This window comes from Macrotis lagotis, chromosome 2 (assembly GCF_037893015.1).
Source record: "Macrotis lagotis isolate mMagLag1 chromosome 2, bilby.v1.9.chrom.fasta, whole genome shotgun sequence".
Classification (NCBI taxonomy): Eukaryota; Metazoa; Chordata; class Mammalia; order Peramelemorphia; family Peramelidae; genus Macrotis; species Macrotis lagotis.
The window spans coordinates 147,386,923-147,410,947 of NC_133659.1; the positions used below are offsets into that span (position 1 = coordinate 147,386,923).

The 24,025-nt window shown below is 33.9% G+C and overlaps 1 protein-coding gene across 1 annotated transcript in view; it reads left to right on the forward strand.

Annotated features, from left to right (window-relative positions):
• Positions 1–24,025, forward strand: part of LYST (lysosomal trafficking regulator) — a 190,352-nt gene that overhangs the window by 48,225 nt on the left and 118,102 nt on the right. Inside the window, exons 10-16 of the mRNA XM_074222963.1 lie at positions 2,300–2,409; positions 4,299–4,725; positions 6,927–7,071; positions 7,775–7,948; positions 14,728–14,888; positions 21,195–21,385; positions 23,443–23,688. Of these exons, the coding sequence (XP_074079064.1) occupies positions 2,300–2,409; positions 4,299–4,725; positions 6,927–7,071; positions 7,775–7,948; positions 14,728–14,888; positions 21,195–21,385; positions 23,443–23,688 (1,454 nt within the window). The remainder of the gene's footprint in view (positions 1–2,299; positions 2,410–4,298; positions 4,726–6,926; positions 7,072–7,774; positions 7,949–14,727; positions 14,889–21,194; positions 21,386–23,442; positions 23,689–24,025) is intronic.

The window sequence follows — 24,025 nt, forward strand, 5'->3', positions numbered from 1 at the left end:
AATCCTGATGAATCCTGGTGATTCTTCTTTTCCAGTATGTCAGATCTATTCCTTTTTTTTTTTTTTTTTTTTGGTCCAGACCTGTTATTTCATTGATGTAAGAAACTCCCATAACTGAAACTCCCTCGACCAATGCAGCACCTTTTATGTAACTTCTCACCTTAGCTGTCTGAGTCTGTGAGGGACTAATGATTTGTCTAGGGTCACATAGTCCTTATGTATGCCACATTGCTTTCTATTCTTTCTTTTTCCAGATTTTCCCCACTAGGACTTATGCCCTTATTGTTTCACACTCAGATGATTTTAATAATAATATTAGCCTTTTTAAAAGGCTAATATAAAGTTTAGGGGCGGCTAGGTGGCATAGTGGATAAGGCACCAGCCCTGGAGTCGAGAGTACCTGGGTTCAAATCTGGTCTCAGACACTTAATAATTAGTTGTGTGGTCTTGGGCAAGCCATTTAACCCCGTTTGCCTTACAAAAAAAAAACTTTAAAGTTTAAAAGCTTATATCATTCTAATTTTTATCTTTTAAATCTATATATCACATTCTAATTAATCTTCCAGACGTTGCTTTGATCATAACATCCCTCTGTTCCAACAGCCTTTAATGAATCCAGATGGCTTATACAATAAAATACACACTCTTACCTGTGTATTACACTCTGGATCCAGTCTACCTTTCCAGATTTATCATCTATTACACACATATACAAATCCTCTCAGTTTTTTATTTAATGGAATACTTCTTATTCTCTCCTACTTCTATATGATCATGACCTTCCCCTCATTGGTATTCAAAATGTCCCTGTTCTAGCCAAATGCTTTTCTAGCCTTATAAATAAAATTAAAATTGCAAATATTTGTCATCATCCTTGCCTTGACTACACCAGCATGAAGTATCTTTTCTAATTTCCTAGACCATTCATTATGTTTAGTGTTGTAACTATTTGTCAGTTAATTATATATTGCCTTGCACAGTTTCTTTTATTATGATAATCTATTACTTGAATCTTACTTTATTTTCTTGGGTTTGCTTTTTCTTTACTTAATTAGATTGTAAGCTCCTTTATGGTATGTACCATGTCATATACTATTTTATAATCCTCTGAGAAATTAGCACAGTATTTTGCATAGATTAGGCACATTTTAAATATTCATTGTTTTGATGTTAAAAATTGACTAGTTCCTCTTAAATTTGTGGAGCTATGTGTAGCAGTATTTGTTCAAAGAGAGCAGATCTGGAAAACTATCTTTGAGATCTTCCCCCTTTTTATAAAGGAGAAAATGAATGTTAGGTAGTAACAAATACTACTAGAATACGTGTTTCCTGACTCTTGATCTAATGTTCTTTACATAATAACACTTTTTACATCCTCCTATACTTATATACATATACATAAACTTGTATGTCTGCATACCCCTAAGCTTTAACTGACACACATACACACAAACACATGTGCATAGCATATGTATATGCATGTGTTAAAAATTATGTATGTATAAACCATACATACATACATTGTGGTTGTTCAGTTATGTCCAACTTTCTGACCCATGAACATACTGCCCATAAAATTTTCTTGGCAAAGATACTGGAGTAGTTTTCAAATGGAGGTTAAGTGACTTGTCCAGTTTTCCTAACCTCAGGTCCAGTGCTCTAAGTAAGCACTGAGACTCTACATATATACATACATACAAATACATAAATACATTGAGGTATCTCTCTCTCTCTCTTTCTCTCTCTCTCTCTCTTTCTCTCTCTCTCTCTCTCTCTCTCTCTCTGTATGCATTTGTATAAATGCATAGGTGTATCTATATACCCATCAGAGCATTGTAATTTTGTGTTTATTTTCATCTATTTATAGTATAATATTTTAAAAGCATAAATAAGTTTTGTTCAGTAGTAATGACAATAGTTTTTTAAAATATTTAATTTGAAAATATATTTTCTTAAAAATGATAGTTATGAGCTAAATATTTGTGAGGTTCTAAGGGAGCAGAGTATTTTATACAATTAAAATTATTGTTAACTTTAAGTTGCATTTATTAAATGTCATATTCATTTGTATTTTTAAAAATATCTTTGGTATTTATTTGGTGCTGATATTCCTTAAAAATGTGCTAGTTGAATTCTCTAAGATACCTATTTATTTCTTTAACAAATTTATGAATTTAGAAAATTATGATCTATGCACATTATCACAGTGATGGATACTTGAACTCTTTTAATAAAATTACTTGTATGAAACTTGTAATTTAGTGGTGACTTTTTCTCTTTTTTTTTAAAACTAACTTAGCATGCCAAGTAGTACTGATGGATCTCTTGGTGTCTCTGATGAGTTCAAGAACATGTTCAGAAGAGCTAACCCTTCTATTGAGAATATTTCTGGAGAAATCGCCTTCTACAGTAAATATGCTATAATTATAAAATGACTTATGGCCATTTACCAGAATGTTTTTAATATCAGTCATCCATACCTTTATATTCAGTTGTTATTGTACATTGAATTTTGATAAACATGTCTGGATTACATCATACCATTGTAACTTTTTCTCTTACATAGTCATACTATAGACATAATTTTCCTCCTACCTACCACAAGTTTATGTTCAAGAACTATAAACTAATGTCAGCCAAAAGAAGATCATAACCCAAATAAAAATTTGGATTATTGAGTTATTAAATGAGTTTTAAAATATAGTAAATTCTGTAACTAAATATAATTTTGAATTAGACATGTTTAAGATTATTTAGATCATTACTTCTTTTTACTTTATACATAATCATGAATTGACTATGTATCCATTAAGTGTGCTTATCACTTTTCCTCAGTGCATTTATTATCATCAACTATAAATATTTATAGAGTGATAGCATACTGTGCTAGCCATTAGAAATTCAAAGATAAAAAAGTTACTATAGCCATGCTTGAGCCTTACAGTGCAAATTCTGGTACGTTATTATATATGGTTCTACCTTATTTTATTTTCTCCTTCCCAGGAGAAATCACCTATATATTTAATGTTACCTAAAGGAGGAATTTATTTTTTTAATTTTTTAATTTTTTTTTGTTTTTTTATAAAGATTTTATTTATTTGAGTTTTACAACTTTTTCCCTAATCTTACTTCCCTCCCCCCACCCCCACAGAAGGCAGTTTGCCAGTCTTTACATTGTTTCCATGGTATACATTGATCTAAATTGAATGTGATGAGAGAGAAATCATATCCTTAAGGAAGAAACATAAAGTATCAGAGATAGCAAGATCAGACAATAAAATAGCAGGAGTTTTTCCTAAATTAAAAGTAATAGTCCTTGATCTTTGTTCAAACTCCACAGTTGTTTCTCTGAATACAGATGGTATTCTCCATTGCAGACAGTCTCAAATTGTCCCTGATTGTTGCACTGGTGGAATGAGCAAGTCCATCAAAGGTTGATCATCACCCCCATTGTTGCTGTTAGAGTGTACAATGTTTTCTGGTTGTACTCATCTCACTCAGCACCCTTTCATGCAAATCCCTCCAAGCTTCCCTGAATTCCCATCCAAGGAGAGATTTATTTATAGTGTTAACCAAAAGTTACATTATATTTGACTTAGGTGTAGGTAAGGTTGGCTTCAAGGGGATGTAGCTCTTTAGGTGAAGAGTTCAATATTGAATAATTTTGAATAATGCTTTTTTATAAGTGTACATATGTTTGTCAGAAAATTTTCCCCTCTTTTATAGATGGCATTTATTTTGTATTAAGTTAGATTTCACATGTTATAGTGAAAGCTCAAAACTTCCACTTGAGATGCAGTTATTGAAACTTGCATTTGGGAGTTCAAATCTAGTGCCTCAGGTCTGAATATAGTGATCCCATTTATGATGAACATAGATATATTAAAATCTATGTGGTTAGAAAACTCAAAAGGTGTGAAATAAATTGAAAAGTATGTGTATTAGAATATGTTAATACAGTATGAACTTACCTACATTTCTCTACCAGAAATATTTCTTTGTATTATACATTTTCATTTGAATTCTTAAGAAGGTCTATCAAAAAGTTCTGGAATTATGTCATTTATAATCAGTTTCTCTTTTAAAAATTAATTATAATTATATCTGAAAAATAAAATCATGTGTTGTATATATCATATGAAATAAAAATTTTAATTACATAATGAATAGACAATCAGTAAGAATTCTGATTTACATGCTTGCTTTTATTTCTTTAGTTTTAAATTTTGTTTCTAAGGAATTTTTATGCATTTGGTAATATCAGTTTGATTATAAATTCTCGTTTCTTTTTTCTCTAGGAAATTCTTCTTATGGGTATCCTGAAAATTATTGAGGCTGATATTAATATGAGTCCAATACAATATCTAAACTTCCCTTTACTTCATATACCAAATTTTAGTAGCAGCTCCTTTTTACAAAAATATGGTAGTATTCTCAATATTAAGGCTGTTGGGTTGCTAAGAAGGGCAAAATTTTCCCAAAGTAAGAAAGAAGCTGAAAGTGAGATTTTCCCCCATCAGCTTCTTTCATCTTGGCATGTAGCTCCAATCCACTTGCCTTTAGTTGGACAAAATTGTTGGCCACATATGTCAGAAGGTTTCAGTATTTCATTGTGGTTTAATATGGAAAGTATTCATGAAGCAGAACATAGCTTAGAAAAAGGAAAGAAGATAAAGAAAAGAAAAAAATCTTCATTTATACAAGATGACAGTCTTGATGACACAGGTATGAAATTCTTTGTGCTTATTTCTTTTATAAGATGAATACCACATGGCTTATATACTGAAGAAATTTTTGAAAATTTTAGAAAAGTAATATGTAACATTCTGCCTTCGCTGTTAACTTGTTCCTTAATATAATATTTTTTCTTATACAAGCAATCTCTAACATAATACACATATTAATAATGCATTATCTTGCTAAATAACCTTAAGGATTATTTTTTCCTTCCTGTAGCTACTTCGTGATATTCCCATATTCATCTCCCCCACCCACTTTTTGTCCTTTTGCTGCCCTTAACCTTCCCTATTGCCCCATTTTTTACTTAGTCCCAAGACTGACTGAATGACTGATCTAATTATAATCTTTGTGGGAATGGTGCAGGAAAAGAAAAAAAAGTAGATGGGGATAAAGGATGGATAAATCCTTGAAAACACTTGCTCTTATTTTGTCTTAACTATAGAATCAGGTGGCTTCCTTGTTAAAAATCATTTCTAGGACAGAAATCCCCTCCACAGTATCTCTTGACAATCCAGCCTCTGTTGAAGATCTCTAATTATAAGGAATATACAGCCTTCTCAGATAGTCTGTCCCCCTGCTAGATTGTCTAAATTGTTAGAAGAGGGGGTTTTGTTTGCTTTTACTTTAAAAAAAAAAAAACATGTTAAGCCTAAGTCTGTCTCTGCAGCTTCTTGTTTTGCTTTCTTGGTCTTAACCAAAACAAGTTCATTCCTTTTGCACATAATAGCTTTTCAGCTATTTAGCCATTATTTCCCACTACAGTTTTCTCTGGGATAAGCATCCCTAGTTCCTTACACCTCACTATCAGCTCAGTGCAGCTCTTACTTCAGCAACTATTCCAGATGTTTTCATTCTTCCTTAGACATCTCAGCATTTCTGGAGAATCCTGCATCATTCTTAAGACTATTTGCTGAATGTTCTCTCTTCTACCCTTCTCATCACTCATTTATCTTCTTCCATTATGTCTTCCTTTACTCTTGTCTCACACAAAGAGATGATCTTTCTCTTCCCTCAATATGCCCCACTGCCATTCTGTCCCATTTTTTCTAGCAGGTATTACTTTATATCATCCCCACTCTCTCACTTCAGACTTTCCCTGTTTGCTGACTGCTTCCCTTTTGCCCATAGATACAATCATGTCATCATTACCCTCTTACTCCCACTTAAAACTCTTACTTAATCCATCCCCACTAGTAACTGTTATATCTTTCCTTCTTTTTAGAGGCTAAACTTGAAACGGCCATCTACATTTGATGTCTAATTCTCTCACTCTCTTCAAAATTCTGTCTGACTTCTAATCTTATCATTTAAACTTCTCTCTCCCAAATTACCAGTTATCTCTTTATTATTATTAGGTTTTTATTTTGTTTTGTTTTGCAAGGCAAATGGGGTTAAGTGGCTTGCCCAAGGCCACACAGCTAGGTAATTATTAAGTGTTTGAGACCGGATTTGAACCCAGGTACTCCTGACTCCAGGGCCGGTGCTTTAACCACTGCGCCACCTAGCTGCCCCACCAGTTATCTCTTAAGTTTAATCTAATGACCTTTTCTTATTCTTCATTCTTGATATCTACATTTCCTTTGAAACATTTATCACCTTCTTCTCCATGATACTCTTCTCTCTAGGTTTTTATGACACTGCTCTCTTCTTATTCTTTCCTCCTGTTCTTCTTTGTGGCCTCGTCACTTAGGTTACTCCCACTAATTGTAGCCTTAAGGCTCTATTATATATATCATTTTATCCCTCTATATTCTTTTTCTTATTGATGATATTGCGATCTGTCATAGACAAGAATTAGTAGTCGTCTAGTACTAATAATTCAGACTTGATATTTGAGATTTTATCTCATTTCTTAAATTATATCTACAATCCTTCAGAGGTCTCTCCACAAGTTCAGGGCATAAATTTGTAAATCTTCAGGTCATATAGTGGTACCCCATTTCTGAATGCCAGATGATTTAAAATTTGCAGATGACTTAAAAAGATTTACTTCTTTTGGTTGAAAGACAAGAATTTACTATGTATATTTAGCTTAGAAAAAATATTTAAGAATTTCAGAGCTACTTTTCTTGGTGATTAAAATGGGTGAATGGTAAGGACATAAGATTTAAAATACTTTATATTTAAAATTTGGTTTCCCAATTATTTTAATTAAATAATTTTCTAATATCTTCTTATTGCCTTAGAAGGAAACAAATCAGAAAGTGTGGCGAGTGTGAATTCTGGGGAAAAACTTATAGAAGAAGGCTGCATTCATTTGATTTCATTAGGCTCTAAAGCACTGATGATACAAGTGTGGGCTGATTTGAGTACTGGAACTTTCATCTTTCGGTATTGATTTTTTTTTCTTTTCAGTATTAACATGTATTTAGTTAATTTATTTTACAATTCTATTTTAAAATCTCACACTAAAATCTACCATAAAATTTCATTAGAATAACATGGGAAAAAATCTAGGCTAATAGTTCTAAATATGACTATCATTCCATAAAAATAATCTTGATGTTACTCTAGCTCTATTTTTTAAGACCAAATATTGATTGAAGTATTATTTTATAAGCTAGAAATATTCTTTTTCAGACAACCATTAGGACACTTTTCTATTCAGATTATCAAAAGAATATTGGTGTTTTCCTATTTAAATATGGAAACAAACATCAAATATTTCATCAGAAGAGAAAAATTATTCCTACTATTTTTAGGAATTACAGTTAGTGTTAAGTGAAGGGTAACTAGTATAAATTAAATGTTTCTATATCATACAAAAATAGCTTATTTGTAAAAGTAATGAATATTAACTAAATAGCAAAATGTGTATAGATGATATTTAATAATTTAATTTTGCTTGTTTTAACAAAATTGATGAACGAAATTTGAGAATAGCCTTATCTCATTTAGATAATTAAATAATTTGAGAATATTATATAATTTAAAATATTTAATTTTTTCTTACTTTTAAGATATTTACTGAAAACATTAAATACAGAATTTTTTACAGACTGTTATTTTTTGCTTTTCTTATTTTTTATTGGAGCATGTGCATGGATCCAAATGATGATTTGAAAGCTGGATTGCTCGCACAAGTTGAATCACAGGAGAATATTTTTCTTTTGGGAAAATGGCAACATTTAGCATTAACATACATACAACAGCCTGAAGGAAAAAGGAATATTCATGGGAAAATCTCTATATGGGTCTCTGGTCAGAGGTATGATAAGTTTTAGAGAATGGTTTATCAAATTTGATTATAATTTTAAATTTAGTCTTTTATATTTCTAAAATATATTTTAAAATGAATTTAGTTATAATTTTTTAAAAATAAGCTAGGAATTTTATTATTTTTGCATGTTTTTTTCTATTCCTTTCATATTAGAAAACAAAGCATCTTATAGAATGAACCTTTAAAACAATTTGTGGAAACTATTACTCTCTCCCATTTTACTATTTACCATATCACTATTATCATATCACTATTACTATTATATATTTTTTATTTTGAAGGGGATTATTATTTGTAGTTGTTTCTAAACATATGAAACACTTCAAAATTTAAACTGGAAATTGATATAAAAGAAATGGGAGACACAATCCTTGCCCCTTAAGATGTTATAAAATGGGGAAAACTGCTAACATCTATTGGCATCATTTACTCCTATATAATAACAACAAAAATAGTTGCTGACATTTCATTGTCTTATAATAGCTACATCTCTATGACCTGGCAAGTGGCAACAACTATAATAGTACTTCTTGTTTACATGATACTTTTAATTTTTACATAATACTTCATATACCTTATTTGATCTTCACAAAAACCCTATGTGGCAGATACTGTTAAGTATTGCTACTCATTTTATACATGAGGAAAATGAAACTCAGAGAAGTTAAACAATTTGCCCCAGGCATACAAATTATAAGGGTCAGAGGAAGAATTTGAATGTCTCTTCTGATTTCTCATTTTGCCTTTTCATTATACTCTATATTGCCTTTCTTTCTAAAAATGAGAAATTGGACTAGGTGATCTCTGAGATTACTTTGAATTCTGAATCCTATGGTTCTTTGGGGGAAAAAAAAACAGGTTCAAGTTAAAAATTTATTCATCATGATTGTGAGCATTAGTTGAAATGTAGAAGCAGAGACTGTGAAGGTAAAGAAAAGATTTATAATATAAAGAGTCTGGATAAATATTCCCAGGGATTATTTCAGTGATGAGGCCTTATAGCAGTTAGTTTCCCTGACTCAGATGAAATTTATAAGAGAATTCTAAATTATATAATCACTTCCTTTGTTCTTCCTGTAATTGCCTGGAGGAAGGAAAAAATGATAGACTGTCTTGGTGAGTTTGTCAACAGATAGGGACTGTTCTAAGAGCTGGGAAAGTTGAGGGACAAGAATATTTAGAGTGCTGTACCATCATGGGGGTGGGGTGGGGAAGCAATAGACAATATATATATATATATATATGGGCTAGAAAGGACATATATAGATTGACATACATTCAGTCAATACTGAAATACATATCCATGGATTTTAATAGGATATACCTAACAATTTTGATTTCAACTTAAGTTAATATTTATCCCTGTCCTTATAGGACATATTCTGATATGGAGATTGACATACACAGAAAATTTTAAATGATATAGGAGTAGTCTTTCTTGTGGCCCAGAAAAGAGACCATTCATGAGTCCAGTATTTTTTGGGGGGGGGCTTTTGTTTTGTTTTGTTTTTTTATGTTTTTGCAAAACAAATGGGGTTAAGTGGCTTGCCCAAGGCCACACAGCTAGGTAGTAATTATTAAGTGTCTGAGACTGGATTTGAACCCAGGTACTCCTGACTCCAAGGCTGGTGCTCTATCCACTATGCCACCTAGCCACCCCTGTGAGTTCAGTGTTTAAGAAAGACCAGTTTCCTACTAGACATTTCCATTTGCACAGATGTCTCAAGTTTAACATGTTCAGAGCTGAAATTATCTCCTAGCCAAAAGGCTTCTATCCTTTTCTTGGATTAGCATCATGATCTTGTCAGTCACTCCATTTCAAAAGTCTCAGAGCTCTATCAAATCTCTTTCTTCCTTTTTAGTGTTTCCATGCCTTTACCACATTTCTCCCTGCACACTGCTTTCATCCCAGTAAGGCATTCCTCTGGACATTTTTAGTAATCTCCATCCAGTCATTCAGTTACCAAGTATTCATTAAGAGCTTATTATATTTAGGGGTGGCTAGGTAGCACAGTGGATAGAGCACCAGTCCTGGAGTCAGGAGTACCTGGGTTCAAATCCGGCCTCAAACACTTAATAATGCCCTAGCTGTGTGGCCTTGGGCAAGTCACTTAACCCCATTGGCCTTGCAAAAACCTTAAAAAGAACTTGTTAATATTTCAAGCTCTGTGGAAACAAAGAAAGACATAAACAGTCCCTGTCCTCAAGGAGTTCACATGGAGGATTATAGCATGCAAGTTATCATCCATATGAGATGCAGACTGTATAAATGAAAGATAACCTCAAAGAGGAATATAATTACAGTGGGGATGGGAATTGGGGGAGGGACCTGATAAGGCCTCTTTAATAAGGGGAGATTTTAGCCAAGACTTGAAGCCAGGAAAACTAAGAGTTGAAAGTGAGGAGCAAGACCATGATGGTATAGGAGAAGTCCAGTACAAAAGGCACAGGAGATGAAGTACTCTGTTCAAGGAACTGCCAAGTAGACCAGCATTGTTAGATGATAGTGTGAGTTAAAGGGAAACGTGAAAGGATAGAAAAGGGTGAAATTATGAAGATTTGAATTGCAGAGGAATTTACATTTGTACTCAGAAGTAATAGGGAAACAATATGGATTACTGGGGTTGAAGAGGGGGTTGACATGGTCAACTTTAAAAGTGGTATACTTTTTAAAAAATCACTTTGATAGTTATGTGTAGAATAAATTGCAAGTGGTATAGGGGCATATTAGAGCCAACTCAAATTAACTTGTGACAGCCAATTGTCAAATTTTTATTGTGAATTTTTATTCTCATGATAGTTGAAATCAATAACTACTACAAAGAAAGGTTTGACTTATTGTTAGTTGATTGGCTAAATATAAGAAAACGCTGGGAAAATGTTAATAATAAAGGTTAAATGTGAAAGTGAGCAGGTAGCTGGTATAGTGTTAGAGTACTGGACTGGAGTCAAAAAAACTCAACTTCTTGAGTTCAGATATGACCTCATGCTTAATAGCATTGTACCCTTGGACACATCACTTAACCTTGTTTGCCTCAGTTTTCTCACCTGTAAAGTGAACTGGAGATTGAAATGACAAAGCACTCCAGTTTCTTTCCCAAGAAACCCCAAATGGGGTCATGAAGAGTTTGACATGACTGAAAACAACTTTACAACATTAAAAAATTAAGTGTGTTGTAGGCACTTTTTTTTTTCAGAGAGCCGGTTGTTTACCATCATCCTGAGTGGTTATCAACTTGAGGCCTGGAGAAAAAAATTAGAATATTATTGTAGTAGTTCAGTGGAGGTAGTTTAGACAGGAGAGGAGGAGGAACTGAGCTAAGGCTGTGACTATATGAATGCAGTAAGGGGGTCATAAATAAGATATATTAAAAGAAAGGTAAAAGTGATAAAATTTGGTTATAGATTGAATATTTGGGTGAATATAAGAATGATGCTGAGTTTTTGAGCACTAGTGCCCAGTAGAATGGTGAATTCCTTGACAATAATGGAAAAATTGGTAGGAAAGAAGGATTTGAAGGGTTATTGTATTTTTTATATGTTGAATTTGAGATGACTATGGGACATCCAGTTTGAGATGTCTCACAGGCAATTGAAGTTTTAAGATTGGAACTCAGGATAGAGATAAGATCTGATTGTGGTAATAGATGTAATTTTCTTCTGCATAGAAATAATTATTTATAATAAAGAAGTAGCAAACTTAGGGCCTGCAGGAGGAACCATAGTAAAATGTAAATATTTAACAAAATAAATAAAAATATAATACAGATAATGTTCATTTAGAGTTTTCTAAGTCAGTAAGCTGTTCATAGGAATCCTTTTCTATTAGAGTTTGACTCTACTGGTTTAATTCATGGTTTAATTCATGGTAGCTGATGAAATCAGCAGGTAAGATATTATAGCTCAACAAAAAAAAAAAGAGAGGACCCAGGGCCGACATTGGGAGACATTGTGAATGTGATATTCATGAAGAACCAGCCAAGGAGGCAGAGGAGAGAAGCATCCTGGAAACTTAGAGAGGGGAAAGTATGTAGGTGGAAAAGGTGATCACCAATGTCCAGTGCTACAAGAGAGGTTAAGAAGATCAGAACTGAGGAAAGACCATTAGATTATGTGATTAAAAAAATTATTAGTAACTTTGGAGAGAAGTTTCAGTTGAATGACAAGATTGGAAGCCAGAATGCACAGGGTTTAGAAGAAAATATGAGAAGAGAAAGTGGAGGCAATGAATAATTTTCTCAATTTTAGGCAACAAACATCCTAGTAGATGTGCCCCATGGGCTATTCATGGGAATCTTCAATTTGGGAAAGACTTGGAAATATTATCTGTATAGAAAGATGATAGTTACCTTGGAGGTGTAGATATGAAAAATAAAAGAACTAGGATAGTATCTTACCATTAACATTGATTGGAAATGAGGATGGGAACCACTGAATTAAATTGAGAAAAAGCAGTTTAAAAGTAAAAAAAGAACTTCTTTCAAGTTTTAGTACCATGGTGGAAAAAGAAGCAAATTATAAGAAATTGAGGAGCTAGTGAATGATAAAGAAGTGGAAATATTGGGTGTAAACTATTTTTTAGAAGTGTGGTGGTTAAAGGGAAGAGAAAGAAGACTCATGATTGATTGAACAGAAAAATCCTGAACCCATTTTCCCTATTCACTAGTGAGGGCCTGAACTATTGTTATAATGTGAATGAAAACAGAGGGATATAAATAAGAGTTGTTAAAAAAAAAATGGGCCTAACAAATTTGGCAGCATTGAATATCTGGAGTGAAGGGTCAAGAATAATATCCAAGTTTCCATTTTAATACAAAGTTTAATCAGTGAAATGGTACTAGAACCTTCTATTATTTGATCATAAGGAAGAAGATACAGGTGCTATCAGTGGTTTCTCCTTTGAAGGTAAAGGATTTATCTTCACTGTCATTGGTTATTAAGCCTAAAAATGTTGATACATAAGTTTCTAAGTGTTCACTTTGGTTTAAATTCCACTTTCCCCCCTTTTTCTATATTCCTGTCTCTAAATTACTTCAAAAGAAGCATTCTACATTCCACCATGGATGATTTTTAATTTTATACAACGCTCTCTAGGGTAGTCATCAAGCAGATTATTCCAAATTATTTTGACAATAATTTAAATTGTTGCTACTCGATGATAGTTATAGGTTAATGTTCTATAAATAATGCATTTCATAGGGCAATATAAATGTCACCCTAAAGAACAATTCACATCATTAAAAATATTTATCCATATTGTATGTAAGGTATGATTTATATTCTGGGGATATATTGACTCCAATAGAGCAGTCTTTTCGCTCAAGGAATTTACATTCTTCTCTGGGGATATAATCTGTTTATAGCCAAATAGGAATGAAGTAAATGCAAAGTAATTTTTGAGGGAAGGTAAACCTCAGAGAGGTAAACTTAGATAAACTTCAAGAAAGTGAGGGATTCCAGGAGGTAGAAGTGAGAGAATGTATTCTAGGCTTAGAGGCAGGATATGGAATTTCTTTTTTTTAGGTTTGTTTTTTTTTTGCAAGGCAAATGGGGTTAAGTGGCTTGCCCAAGGCCACACAGCTAGGTAATTATTATTAAGTGTCTGAGACCAGATTTGAACCCAGGTACTCCTGAATCCAAGGCCAGTGCTTTATCCACTATGCTACCTAGCCGCCCCAGGATATGGAATTTCAAATAAGGGAAATAGTAACTAGGATTCCTACTTTCTGAGATGCAAATAGACAGTCTCTAAGTTCAGAATACAATGCACTTCTTGACTAAGTGGCGACATGGTAAGATCTGTGTTTTACGAAGAATTATTTCGGCATATTTGGATTATGGTTTGTTGAGGGGAGGGAGTGGAGACTGGAAAACCAATTAGGAAGTGATGAAAACTGGAATTAATTTGCTGATGATGATAATGAATAGAAAGGGACAATTGTGAGTTTGTTAGTAGAATTGACAAGACTAATGAAGGTGGTTGGTGGGAAAGTGAAAGACTGCAGATGATTTTTGAAATTATGAATATAGGTGACAGGAAGGGATCTTGATGTCTTTTTTTAAAGAAATGGGAAAATTAGAATGAGGGAAATTCATAATGATGTCTTAGTTTTAGAAATGATGTACTTGAAATGGAACATCTTGATGAAGATGTTTATAGCAGGATAATACCTTTGCTGGAGCTCAGAAGACTTAAGGGCCAAATATCTAGATTCAAGAGTCATCTACATAAAAATAACTGAACCCATGTGAGCTGATAAGAGCACTAGGAAAGAGAATGTAAGAAGACAAGAGGGTCCAGGCCAGATTCCAGCTCCCTGCTTATGACTTAGGGGGTGTATTGTGTTCCAGTAAAAGATTAAGATATAAACTATATACCAAGCAATAGAAAAAAAGCATTCAACAAATAAAGATTAAGAGTATTCACATTATGTAATTTTTAAATAGTACATTATGAAGGTGAAAAAGTAAGAATTTTGTTGTTGAGAGCAACCAGAAAAAAAGTATTTATTGATCTTATTTTATGCTTAGCACTGTATTAGGCACAATGGCTTTAGACCAAATCCTGTTTTGATGGTAGAAATCATCTGTGACAAAAGGGGTATTGACATTTTACATATACAAAAATGGACATTTTTGACAGAATTTTGACAATTTTGAAGAATTTTTCAGTTTAGATTTTTCACATTACTAAATACTTAATTGCCTTAATGCTTAATACCCTGTTACTAGTGGATTAATTTAACTAACTTTAATTTTAACTTTAGGAAGACTGATGTCACTTTGGATTACACACTTCCCAGAAGAATGAGTTTATCATCTGACAGTAATAAAACATTTTGCATGATTGGCCATTGCTCATCATCCCAAGAAGAATTTTTACGATTGACTGGAAGATGGGATCTAGGAAATGTACTTCTTTTTAATGGTATGTTTTTACTCTTTGAAGAATTTCCAAGAAAATTTGGTGATTAGGGTCTATTAGTCTTATTAAAAAAAAGAACAATTTTTTTTTTAAATTAGCTGAGTGTTGCCTTTTGTTTAAAGGGTTTTGCAAGGCAAATGGGGTTCAGTGGCTTGCTAGGTAATTATTAAGTGTCTGAGGTCAAATTTGAACTCAGGTACTCCTGACTCCTGGGCCAGTGCTCTATCCACTGCACCACCTAGCCGCCCCTGAGTCTTGCCATTTTTAATCTTACCCCAACATCTTTCATTTAAGTTGCTTTCTCTCTACTCATTCATCTAATGCAGGTCTTATCACTTAATGCCTGGATTATTGTAATATCTTCCCACTCGTTTCCCTATTTCAAGTCTCTCTCCATACCAGTCTGTCCTCTACTCCACTGAAAACTAGGTCTGACCTTGTCACTAACCCTATTCAAAAGAATTCAGGGGCTCTGTTGGGGATTTTTCTTAAGATTTTATTTATTTTGAGTTTTACAATTTTCCCCCTTAATCTTACTTCACTTCCCCCCCCCCCCCACAGAAGGCAGTTTGTCTGTCTTTACATTGTTTCCATGGTATACATTGATACAAATTGAGTGTGATGAGAGAGAAATCATATCCTTAAGGAAGAAACATAAAGTATAAGAGATAGCAAGATCAGACAATAAGATACCAGTTTTTTTCCTAAATTAAAGGTAATAGTCCTTGGTCTTTGTTCAAACTCCACAGTTCTTTTTCTGGATACAGATGGTATTCTCCATTGCAGACCAGCCCCAAATTATCCCTGATTGTTGCACTGATGGAATAAGCAAGTCCATCAAGGTTGATCATCGCCCCCATGTTCCTGTTAGGGCATACATGTTTTTCTGGTTCTGCTCAACTCACTCAACATAAGTTCATGCAAATCCCTCCAGGCTTCCCTGAATTCCCATCCCTCCTGGTTTCTAATAAAATAATAGTGTTCCATGACATGCATATACCACAGTTTGTTAAGCCATTCCCCAATTGAAGGACATTTACTTCATTTCCAATTGTTTGCCACCACAAACAGGGCTGCTATGAATATTTTTGTACAAGTGATGTTTTTACCCCTTTTTCATGATCTCTTCAGGGTTTAGACCCAGTAGTGGTATTGTTGGATCAAAGGGTATGCACATTTTTGTTGCCCTTTGGGCATAGTTCCAAATTTCTCTCCAGAAAGGTTGGATGAGTTCACAGCTTCGTCAACAATGTAACAGTGTCCCAGATTTCCCACAACCCTTCCAACAATGATCATTGTCCTTTCTGTTCAAATTGGCCAGTCTGAGAGGTGTGAGGTGGTACCTCAGAGAAGCTTTGATTTGCATTCCTCTAATAAGTAATGATTTAGACCAATTTTTCATATGACTACAGATTGCTTTGATTTCCTCAGCTGTAAATTGCCTTTGCATATCTTTTGACCATCTGTCAATTGGGGAATGGTTTGGTTTTTTTTTAAATTTGACTCAGTTCTCTGTATATTTTAGAAATGAGTCCTTTGTCAGAAACATTAGTTGTAAAGATTGTTTCCCAGTTTATGCTCTGTTGGTTTTTAAAGCTTTTCATAACATGGCTTTTTCCTACCTTTCTAGTCTTCTTTTCTTATTTTTATGTCTCCCTGCATATGGTATAGTTCCATGACACTGGCTTCCTTACTATTCCTCACACAATCTGGTCCATTTCCTGACCATATTTTCCCAGACTATCCTCCATGCTCTTCTCCTTCACCTGTTTCCTGGCTTCTCTAGCTTCCTTAGAAAGTCACTTCAAATTTTCTCTTCTGCAAGGGGCATTTCCTGGTCCTCCCACCAAACCTTCACTTGTGTGCCTGTTAGTAGCTTCTCTTTGATATTACCTCTTTTTTTTTGGATACTATATCTTTTATATATATAGTTATTTATGTTGTTATTATGTCTTAGAATGTGACATCCTTCAGGACAGAGACTGTGTTTTTGCCTGTCTTTGTATCTAGTGCTTAGCACAGTGTCTGGCAAGTAATAAGAGATAAATAACTATTTCATGATGAAGAAGAAGAAGAAATCAATTTATTTTTGTTCAACAAAGCTTTTATTTTATTTTTTCCAATTACATACAAAGATAGTATTCAACATTCATTCTTTTTTTTTTTTTTTTTTTTGGTTTTTGCAAGACAGTGGTGTTAAGTGGCTTACCCAAGGTCACACAGCTAGGTAATTATTTAGTGTCTGGATTTAAACTCAGGTCCTCCTGACTCCAGGGTTAGTTCTCTAACCATTGTGCCACCTAGATGCCCCTTCAGCATTCATTCTTTTGCAAGCTTTTGAGTTATACATTTTTTTACCATCCTCCTTCCCCCACTGTGATAGCAAGTAATCTGATATGTTATACATGTACAGCTGTGTCTAGCATATTTCCATATTAGTCAAGAAAACATTAATTTAAAAATATTTTAAATTTTATTTTCACATTACTACAATAGTCATGTTGTAACAGTAAGCATAGAGAAACCAACAGAAAAATAAAGTGAGAGGAAAAAAAAGAAGTCTGAATAAAGATACCATCAGCTCTGTCTCTAGGGTGGATAGCATTCTTTATCATAAGTCCATCAAAGAAATTGTTTCAATATTTTTTTCCCACAGTTGCTAGCCATATTTCTCTCCATTCTATTCCTCCCCACTCCCATTTATTCTATTTTCTTTCTTATTTCACCCTATCCCTCCTGAAAAGTATGTTGTTTCTGACTGCCCTCTCCCATGATATTCCCTCTCTTCTATCACCTACACCCCTCCCCCCATTCTCCTATTCCTATTTTCCTCTAGGGTAAGATAGATTTCTAAATGCAATTGAGTGTACATGTTATATCATCTCATCATCTGAGCCTTTTTTTTTTCTTTTAAGGTTTGTGCAAGGCAAATGGGTTTAAGTGGCTTGCCCAAGGCCACACAATTAGGTAATTGTTAAGTGTTGGAGACTGGATTTGAACCCAGGTACTCCTGACTCCAGGTCCGGTGCTTTATCCACTGCTCCACCTAGCCTCCCCCTCTGAGCCATTTTCTATGAGAATGAAAGTTCATTCTCTCCCCTTTACCTTCCCCCCCTTCCACTCCACTGCAAAAGCTTTTTTCTTGCCTCTTTTATGTGAGATATCTTAGCCCATTCCTTTCCCTTTCTCCCAGTACATTCCTTTCTTTCCCATTAACTCCATCTTTATAATGTTTTATCTTCATATTCATGCTCCCTCCTGTGCATTGTCTATATATACTCCTTCCAACTGCTCTTATAAATCAGAAGGTACATATGAGTTATCAGTATTATCTTCCCCTGCTGAAATACAAACAGTTCGACATCATTGAGTTCTTCATTAATCATTCTTGTCCATCCTCTCTGTACTTCACCTGAGTTCTTAAAGATCAAACTCTCTGTTCAGCTCTAGTCATTTCAACAAGGAAATTTGAATGTACTGTTTCATTGAAAATTCATTTTTTTCCCTGAAAGAGGATATTCAGTTTTGTTGGTTAATCGATTCTCCGTTGCATTCTAAGCCCTTTTGCCTTATGGACTATCATATTCCAAGCCTATGAGTCCTTAATGTAGACACTGTTAAGTCCTGTGTTATCCTGACTGTAGCACCACGGGGATTGAATGTTTTCTTTCTGGCTGCATGTAGTATTTTCTTTCTTCACTTGAGAGTTTTGAAATTTGTCTAAAATATTCCTGGACTTTTCATTTTGGGATCTTTTTCAGGAGGTGATCAGTGGATTCCTTCTGCTTCTAGGATATCAGGGCAATTTTTCCTGAATTATATCTTGAAAAAAATGAAGTCTAATATCTCTTCATGGTCATGACTTTAAGGGAGCCCAATAATTTTTAAATTATCTCTTCTGGATCTGTTTTCCAGGTCATCTGTTTTTCCAATGAGATATTTTACATCTTCTTCCAGTTTTTATTCTTTTTATTCTTTTTTGGCTATATTTTATCATTTCTTAATTTCTCACAAAGTCATCAGCTTCCCTTCACTCCATTCTACATTTGAAGAAATTATTTTCTTCAGAGATTTTTTGTATTTCCTTTTCCATCTGGCTAATTCAGCTTTTAAAAACATTCTTCTCCTCATTGGCCTTTTGAACTGCTTTTTCCATTTGACCTAAACTGGTTTTTAGGATGTTATTTTCTTCAGTATTTTTTTTGTATCTCCTTCACCAAGCTGCTGGCTTAAGTTTTCTTGATTTTCTGCTTTGCTCTCATTTCTGTTACTAATTTTTTCTCTACATCCCTTACTTAATTTTTTTTTAGTTTTTGCTAGGCATTGGGGTTAAGTGGCTTGCCCAAGGCCACGCAACTAGGTAATTATTAAGTGTCTGAGGCTGGATTTGAACTCAGGTACTCCTGACTCCAGCTGCCCCCCCCTAACTTAATTTTAAAAAAATTTTTTTGAGTTCTTCCACAATCTGAGATCAATTCATATATTTCTTGGAGGTTTTGGATGAAGAAGCTTTGACCTTGTTATTTTATGAGTGTGAATTTTGATCCTCTATAGAATCAAAATAATTGTCTATGGTAGGATTTTTTTTCTTTTGTTGTTTGCTCATTTCACCAGCTTCTGACTTGATTTTAGCTTGTTGTTAAGGGGGAACTCTTCTTCCGGGATGGAGGATGCACTGTTCCAAGCTTTTGTGGGGTTTTTGCAGCTGTTTTTAGGGATACTCCCCCAGGGACCTCAATTCCTTCAAGGTCTTATGAGAGTCTCTGACTACTCTCCTGACCTGTGCTCTGGTCTGTGGATGACTACAAGCACTCCTCTCTACCCAGGAGCTGTGAGGAGGGTCCCTGCTCTGCTATGGCAGGAAAGCTCCTTTTCCTGAGACTGGGACTGCAACCTGGATCTGAGATTATGAGCAAAGCAACAGAGTCCTGCCTCAGAGATAGCAGAGAGACCGCTGCAGTCTCCTCCTGTCTGTGGACTGAGTGCTCTGGAAGCAGCTTCTGGGTGATTCCCAGGCCTGTTCCTGGTTCCTGGGTCAGGTCTGCACTGAGACCTGTGCTAAACTGGGCTCTGCATTCACTCTGGTGCAGCAGTTTTCCCATGAACTTCTCAATTGTCCTTGGCAATCTCTGGGCTGAGTAATCTGGAGACCGCTGTTGCTTCCACAGACCCAGGTACCCTCAGGGACCCCAGTATCCCACAGGCTGTTCCTGGATGACTGAAGCCAGTTTCCTCTGGCATGGCTGATGTGGCCCACTGGGGCCCTTCCTAACCCCAGTGTAACAGACCTTTCTTATGGATCTTCCAAGTTGTCTTGGACTGGAGGATTGCTTCTTTCATTCTTTCTGAGGGTTCTGCCACTCTAGAATTTGGTTAGAGTCATCATTTAAAGGTATTTGGAGTGATCTGTGGGAGAGCTTTGGGATTTACTGCCTTCACTTTGCAATCTTGGCTCCACCCCCAGAAACATTAATTTAAAAAAAAAAATAGAGAAAAATTAATCATCCATGTTATCACTTCTGTATGTGACATGTCACATTGATGTTATTATTCTTTTTAAAATAAATTTTTATTGCTATCTTTTGTTTATATCATGTTTCCCACTGTATACCTACATTTAACTTCTCCCAGAGAGCCATCTCTTATTATAAACAATTTTTAAAAGAGGAAGAAGAAATAGAAAACAGTTTAGTGAAACCCAAGTAACATTTCAAAAAAAAATCTGATATTATATTTAGTATTATATAGGGGAGATGTCTTCTCAAAACTCTTCTGTGGAATCAAATTTGGTCGTTATAACATTGAAACATTCCATTTAATTTTTTGTTGTTTTTTTATTTACCTTGTTTTTAGTTCTTGTATATATTATTATTTTCCTGGTTCTCCTTCACTTTGTATTAGTTCATATAAATCTGTCTGTGCTTCTCTATCTTTTTATGTTTATTGCTTCTTATAGAACAGTAATATTCCATTTATCTTTATGTCAGTCAGTAAGCTTTATTAAGCATTTAGAATGTGTCAGGAACTCTTCAAAGACCTCAGATTTTTAAGAAAAACAAATACATTGTCCCTGCCCTCAAGGAGTTAACATTTTAATGGAGGAGACAGCAAATAAGTAAATACGGATTTGCAAAATACAAAGAAAATAGATAGAATTAGTTGTCTTTTGACACAGCGACAGAAGTCTTCTGACCCCCAAAAGAAAAACAATCCAAATGCATACTGTAACTTTCAGATTCCTGATCTTTTTATGAATGATTGTGATTGATAAATTTTGAAAAACTAACTACTTGTTTTCCTCTAATGTAGGAGCCAAGATTGGTCCACAAGAGGCCTTTTATCTTTATGCTTGTGGACCGGACTACACTTCCCTTATGCCATGTAAATATGGCAAGCCAGTGAACGATCACTCCAAATACATTAATAAAGAAATTTTACAGTGTGAACACATCAGAGAACTCTTTATGACCCAGAAAGATGTGGACATTGATCTCTTAATTGTAAGTTTGTAAAGTGATTGGAGCATTTCATAATATTATTTGTGTTTGTCTTTGTTTATTTTGTTAAACTCAGAATTCTTTGTTTTAAATAAACTTGGGAGTTTTTCTCTTTTGTTTCCTTGATTCTCCATTGTTTAAATATGGTATTTTCTGAGAAAAATGGTAATAAATTGTAATTTATTACATTTATGAAGCATTCTTACTAGGGAAAAGCAGCATTACATAATAAGTGCTTAATAAATGTTTGTCAGCTTGTCATTCTACCACAGCCCTCCCAAATTTTGCTATTAAAATAGCCCTTCCTGTGTAAATAAATTTCTTTTGTGTTCTGAAGTAGATGTACATAAACCATACTAATGAAGCCTTTCTTTAAGATTAATATTGCTTCATTAATTAATACATAAGATTTAAAGAAATCAATATTTTGATACCTTTCTTATTGATGGTTTTTGATTATTTTAGTCCTTCAAATTTTGATAAGGCTGTTCTTTTAAAAAACTGTTCTATTTATTTCACATGCCTCCAGCACCACAGGTATAGCAGCCCTCTTCACTTGTGTGGAAGTTCTTGATCTTCAGGAAGACACCTTTCCCCTCTCCTTTACTTAGAACCTTTTGAAGTCAGCAGAGCCTGCAAGAGTCTGCTCTTTGCTGTGCTCCTAGGAACCCAGGACTACTTCCCTACTATGATGGATGTTATTAGCGGAAAAATTAACATTACCTGAGGAACAGAGAAAGGGAATCATGAGATGGAATTTGAAATAGTTTCTAGAAGTAGTAATGACAAAATTTTAAAGAACTTTTTAAGAATATTATTCACATATTGACTATACATTAATAATGCAAGGCAAATGGTTGGTACTTTGGTTAGAGTATGGGACTTAAAATCAGAGGAGCTTAGTGCTCAGACACTTACTAGCTGTGTGACCTTGGTCAAATCACTTAACCTTTATCTGCCTCAGTTTTCTCATCTGTAAAATAATAGCACCTGCCTCTCAGGGTTGTAGTGAGGATCAGACTAGATAATATTTGCAAATAAAGTACCTTGCAAGCCTTAAAGCACTTATAAAAATCCTAACTACTACTATTATTATTAATATAGTTAGGTATTAGATATTGTGATCTCATTTGTTTTATTTTTGGAGAAAGTGATGATTTGGATTTGTTTGTATTGTATTGTGTCCTGAAAGTCCCCAAAGTTCAGTTTTTTTATTTTGATTTTATTGTCAGTTCTGAATTCTTTCTTACCTTCCCATTCCTTCCCTTCCAATTGAGAAGACAAGAAGTACTATACCCATGATCCCTGTGAAGTCATCCAAAATATTTTTCCACATTAATCATATTTCAGATATAAAAAGCAAGGAAAAAGAAAGTGAAAGAAAATATGCTTCAATATGCACTCTAAATGCTCAAAACTTTGGGGGTATATTTATATGTATTTTTTGTTTTGTTTTTTGTTTTTTCAAGGCAGTGGGGTTAAGTGACTTGCCCAAGGTCATACATCTAGGCAATTATTAAATGACTGAAGCCAGATATGAACCCAGGTCCTCCTGACTTCAGGGCTGGTGCTCTATCCACTATGCCACCTAGCTGCCCCTATTTTGTATGTAGTTTTATAAATTGTCTTACAAATATTATATTGTAGAACTAATAGGAAATGAACATTTATTAAGTAGGCTATCTTCTGTTGCATGTTTTTAGTATATTTTTCTAATATTTTAAATTTTAAAATGATTTTAGAACTAAATGAAAACTCCATTTGACTAAATTTGCTTTGCTAATTTTTAACATTTCATTGTAATAAAAAGAATGAAATAACTTTGAAAAAACTTTTAATTTAGAAATTGGTTGAACAAATCTAAAACAAAGTAATTTTTTTCCGAATTTACCAACATGGTCTTATAATTGTTTTGGTTTTAGTGTTTCTAGATCTAGTTGATTTTGTAATTTTTGGATTTTGAACATTGTTGTGACTTTAGTAATAATTTTCTTCCACTTATAGAGAGAATATAAGGATTAATTAGAAATTTCACTGAAACAAAATAATTTGTTTTTCAGGAAGGTCTTGCTGTAGTTTATACAACTTGCTATCCTGCTCAGTATACAATCTATGAGCCAGTTATTAGACTTAAAGGACAAGTAAAAGCTGTACAGTCTCAAAGACCATTCAGTTTAAAAGAGGCTCAGAGCTTCTTGTTGGAACCTCATCAATTAAAATGTCTCCAGCCTACTAAATACAAATCTCTCCAGGGAATTCTGCATGAGATTGGTGGGACCGGTGCATTTGTCTTTCTCTTTGCTCGGGTAAGAATTAGACATTCTAGAATAACAAACTCATGTGCAAACTAATTCATCTCTCAGTTATTAAATCTGAAACCCAGTTTTGTTTTCTATGAACAAAATTTATATTAAATTTACATTTTAATAAAAAACATAATGATAAAAATAGTCAAACCACAAATTTAAGTATTGACCTGTTAGATGATCACCTGGAATCAAAAAATTATCTAAACTTTTTTATTACTCACAGATGTCTATATTAGAATATTAGCCTTAAAGACCATGTGAAACTTTGAAAATGTTCAAGAGTGTGAGAACTTTTTGGCACTATAATAAAAAAAGCATGTATTATTTATTTAGA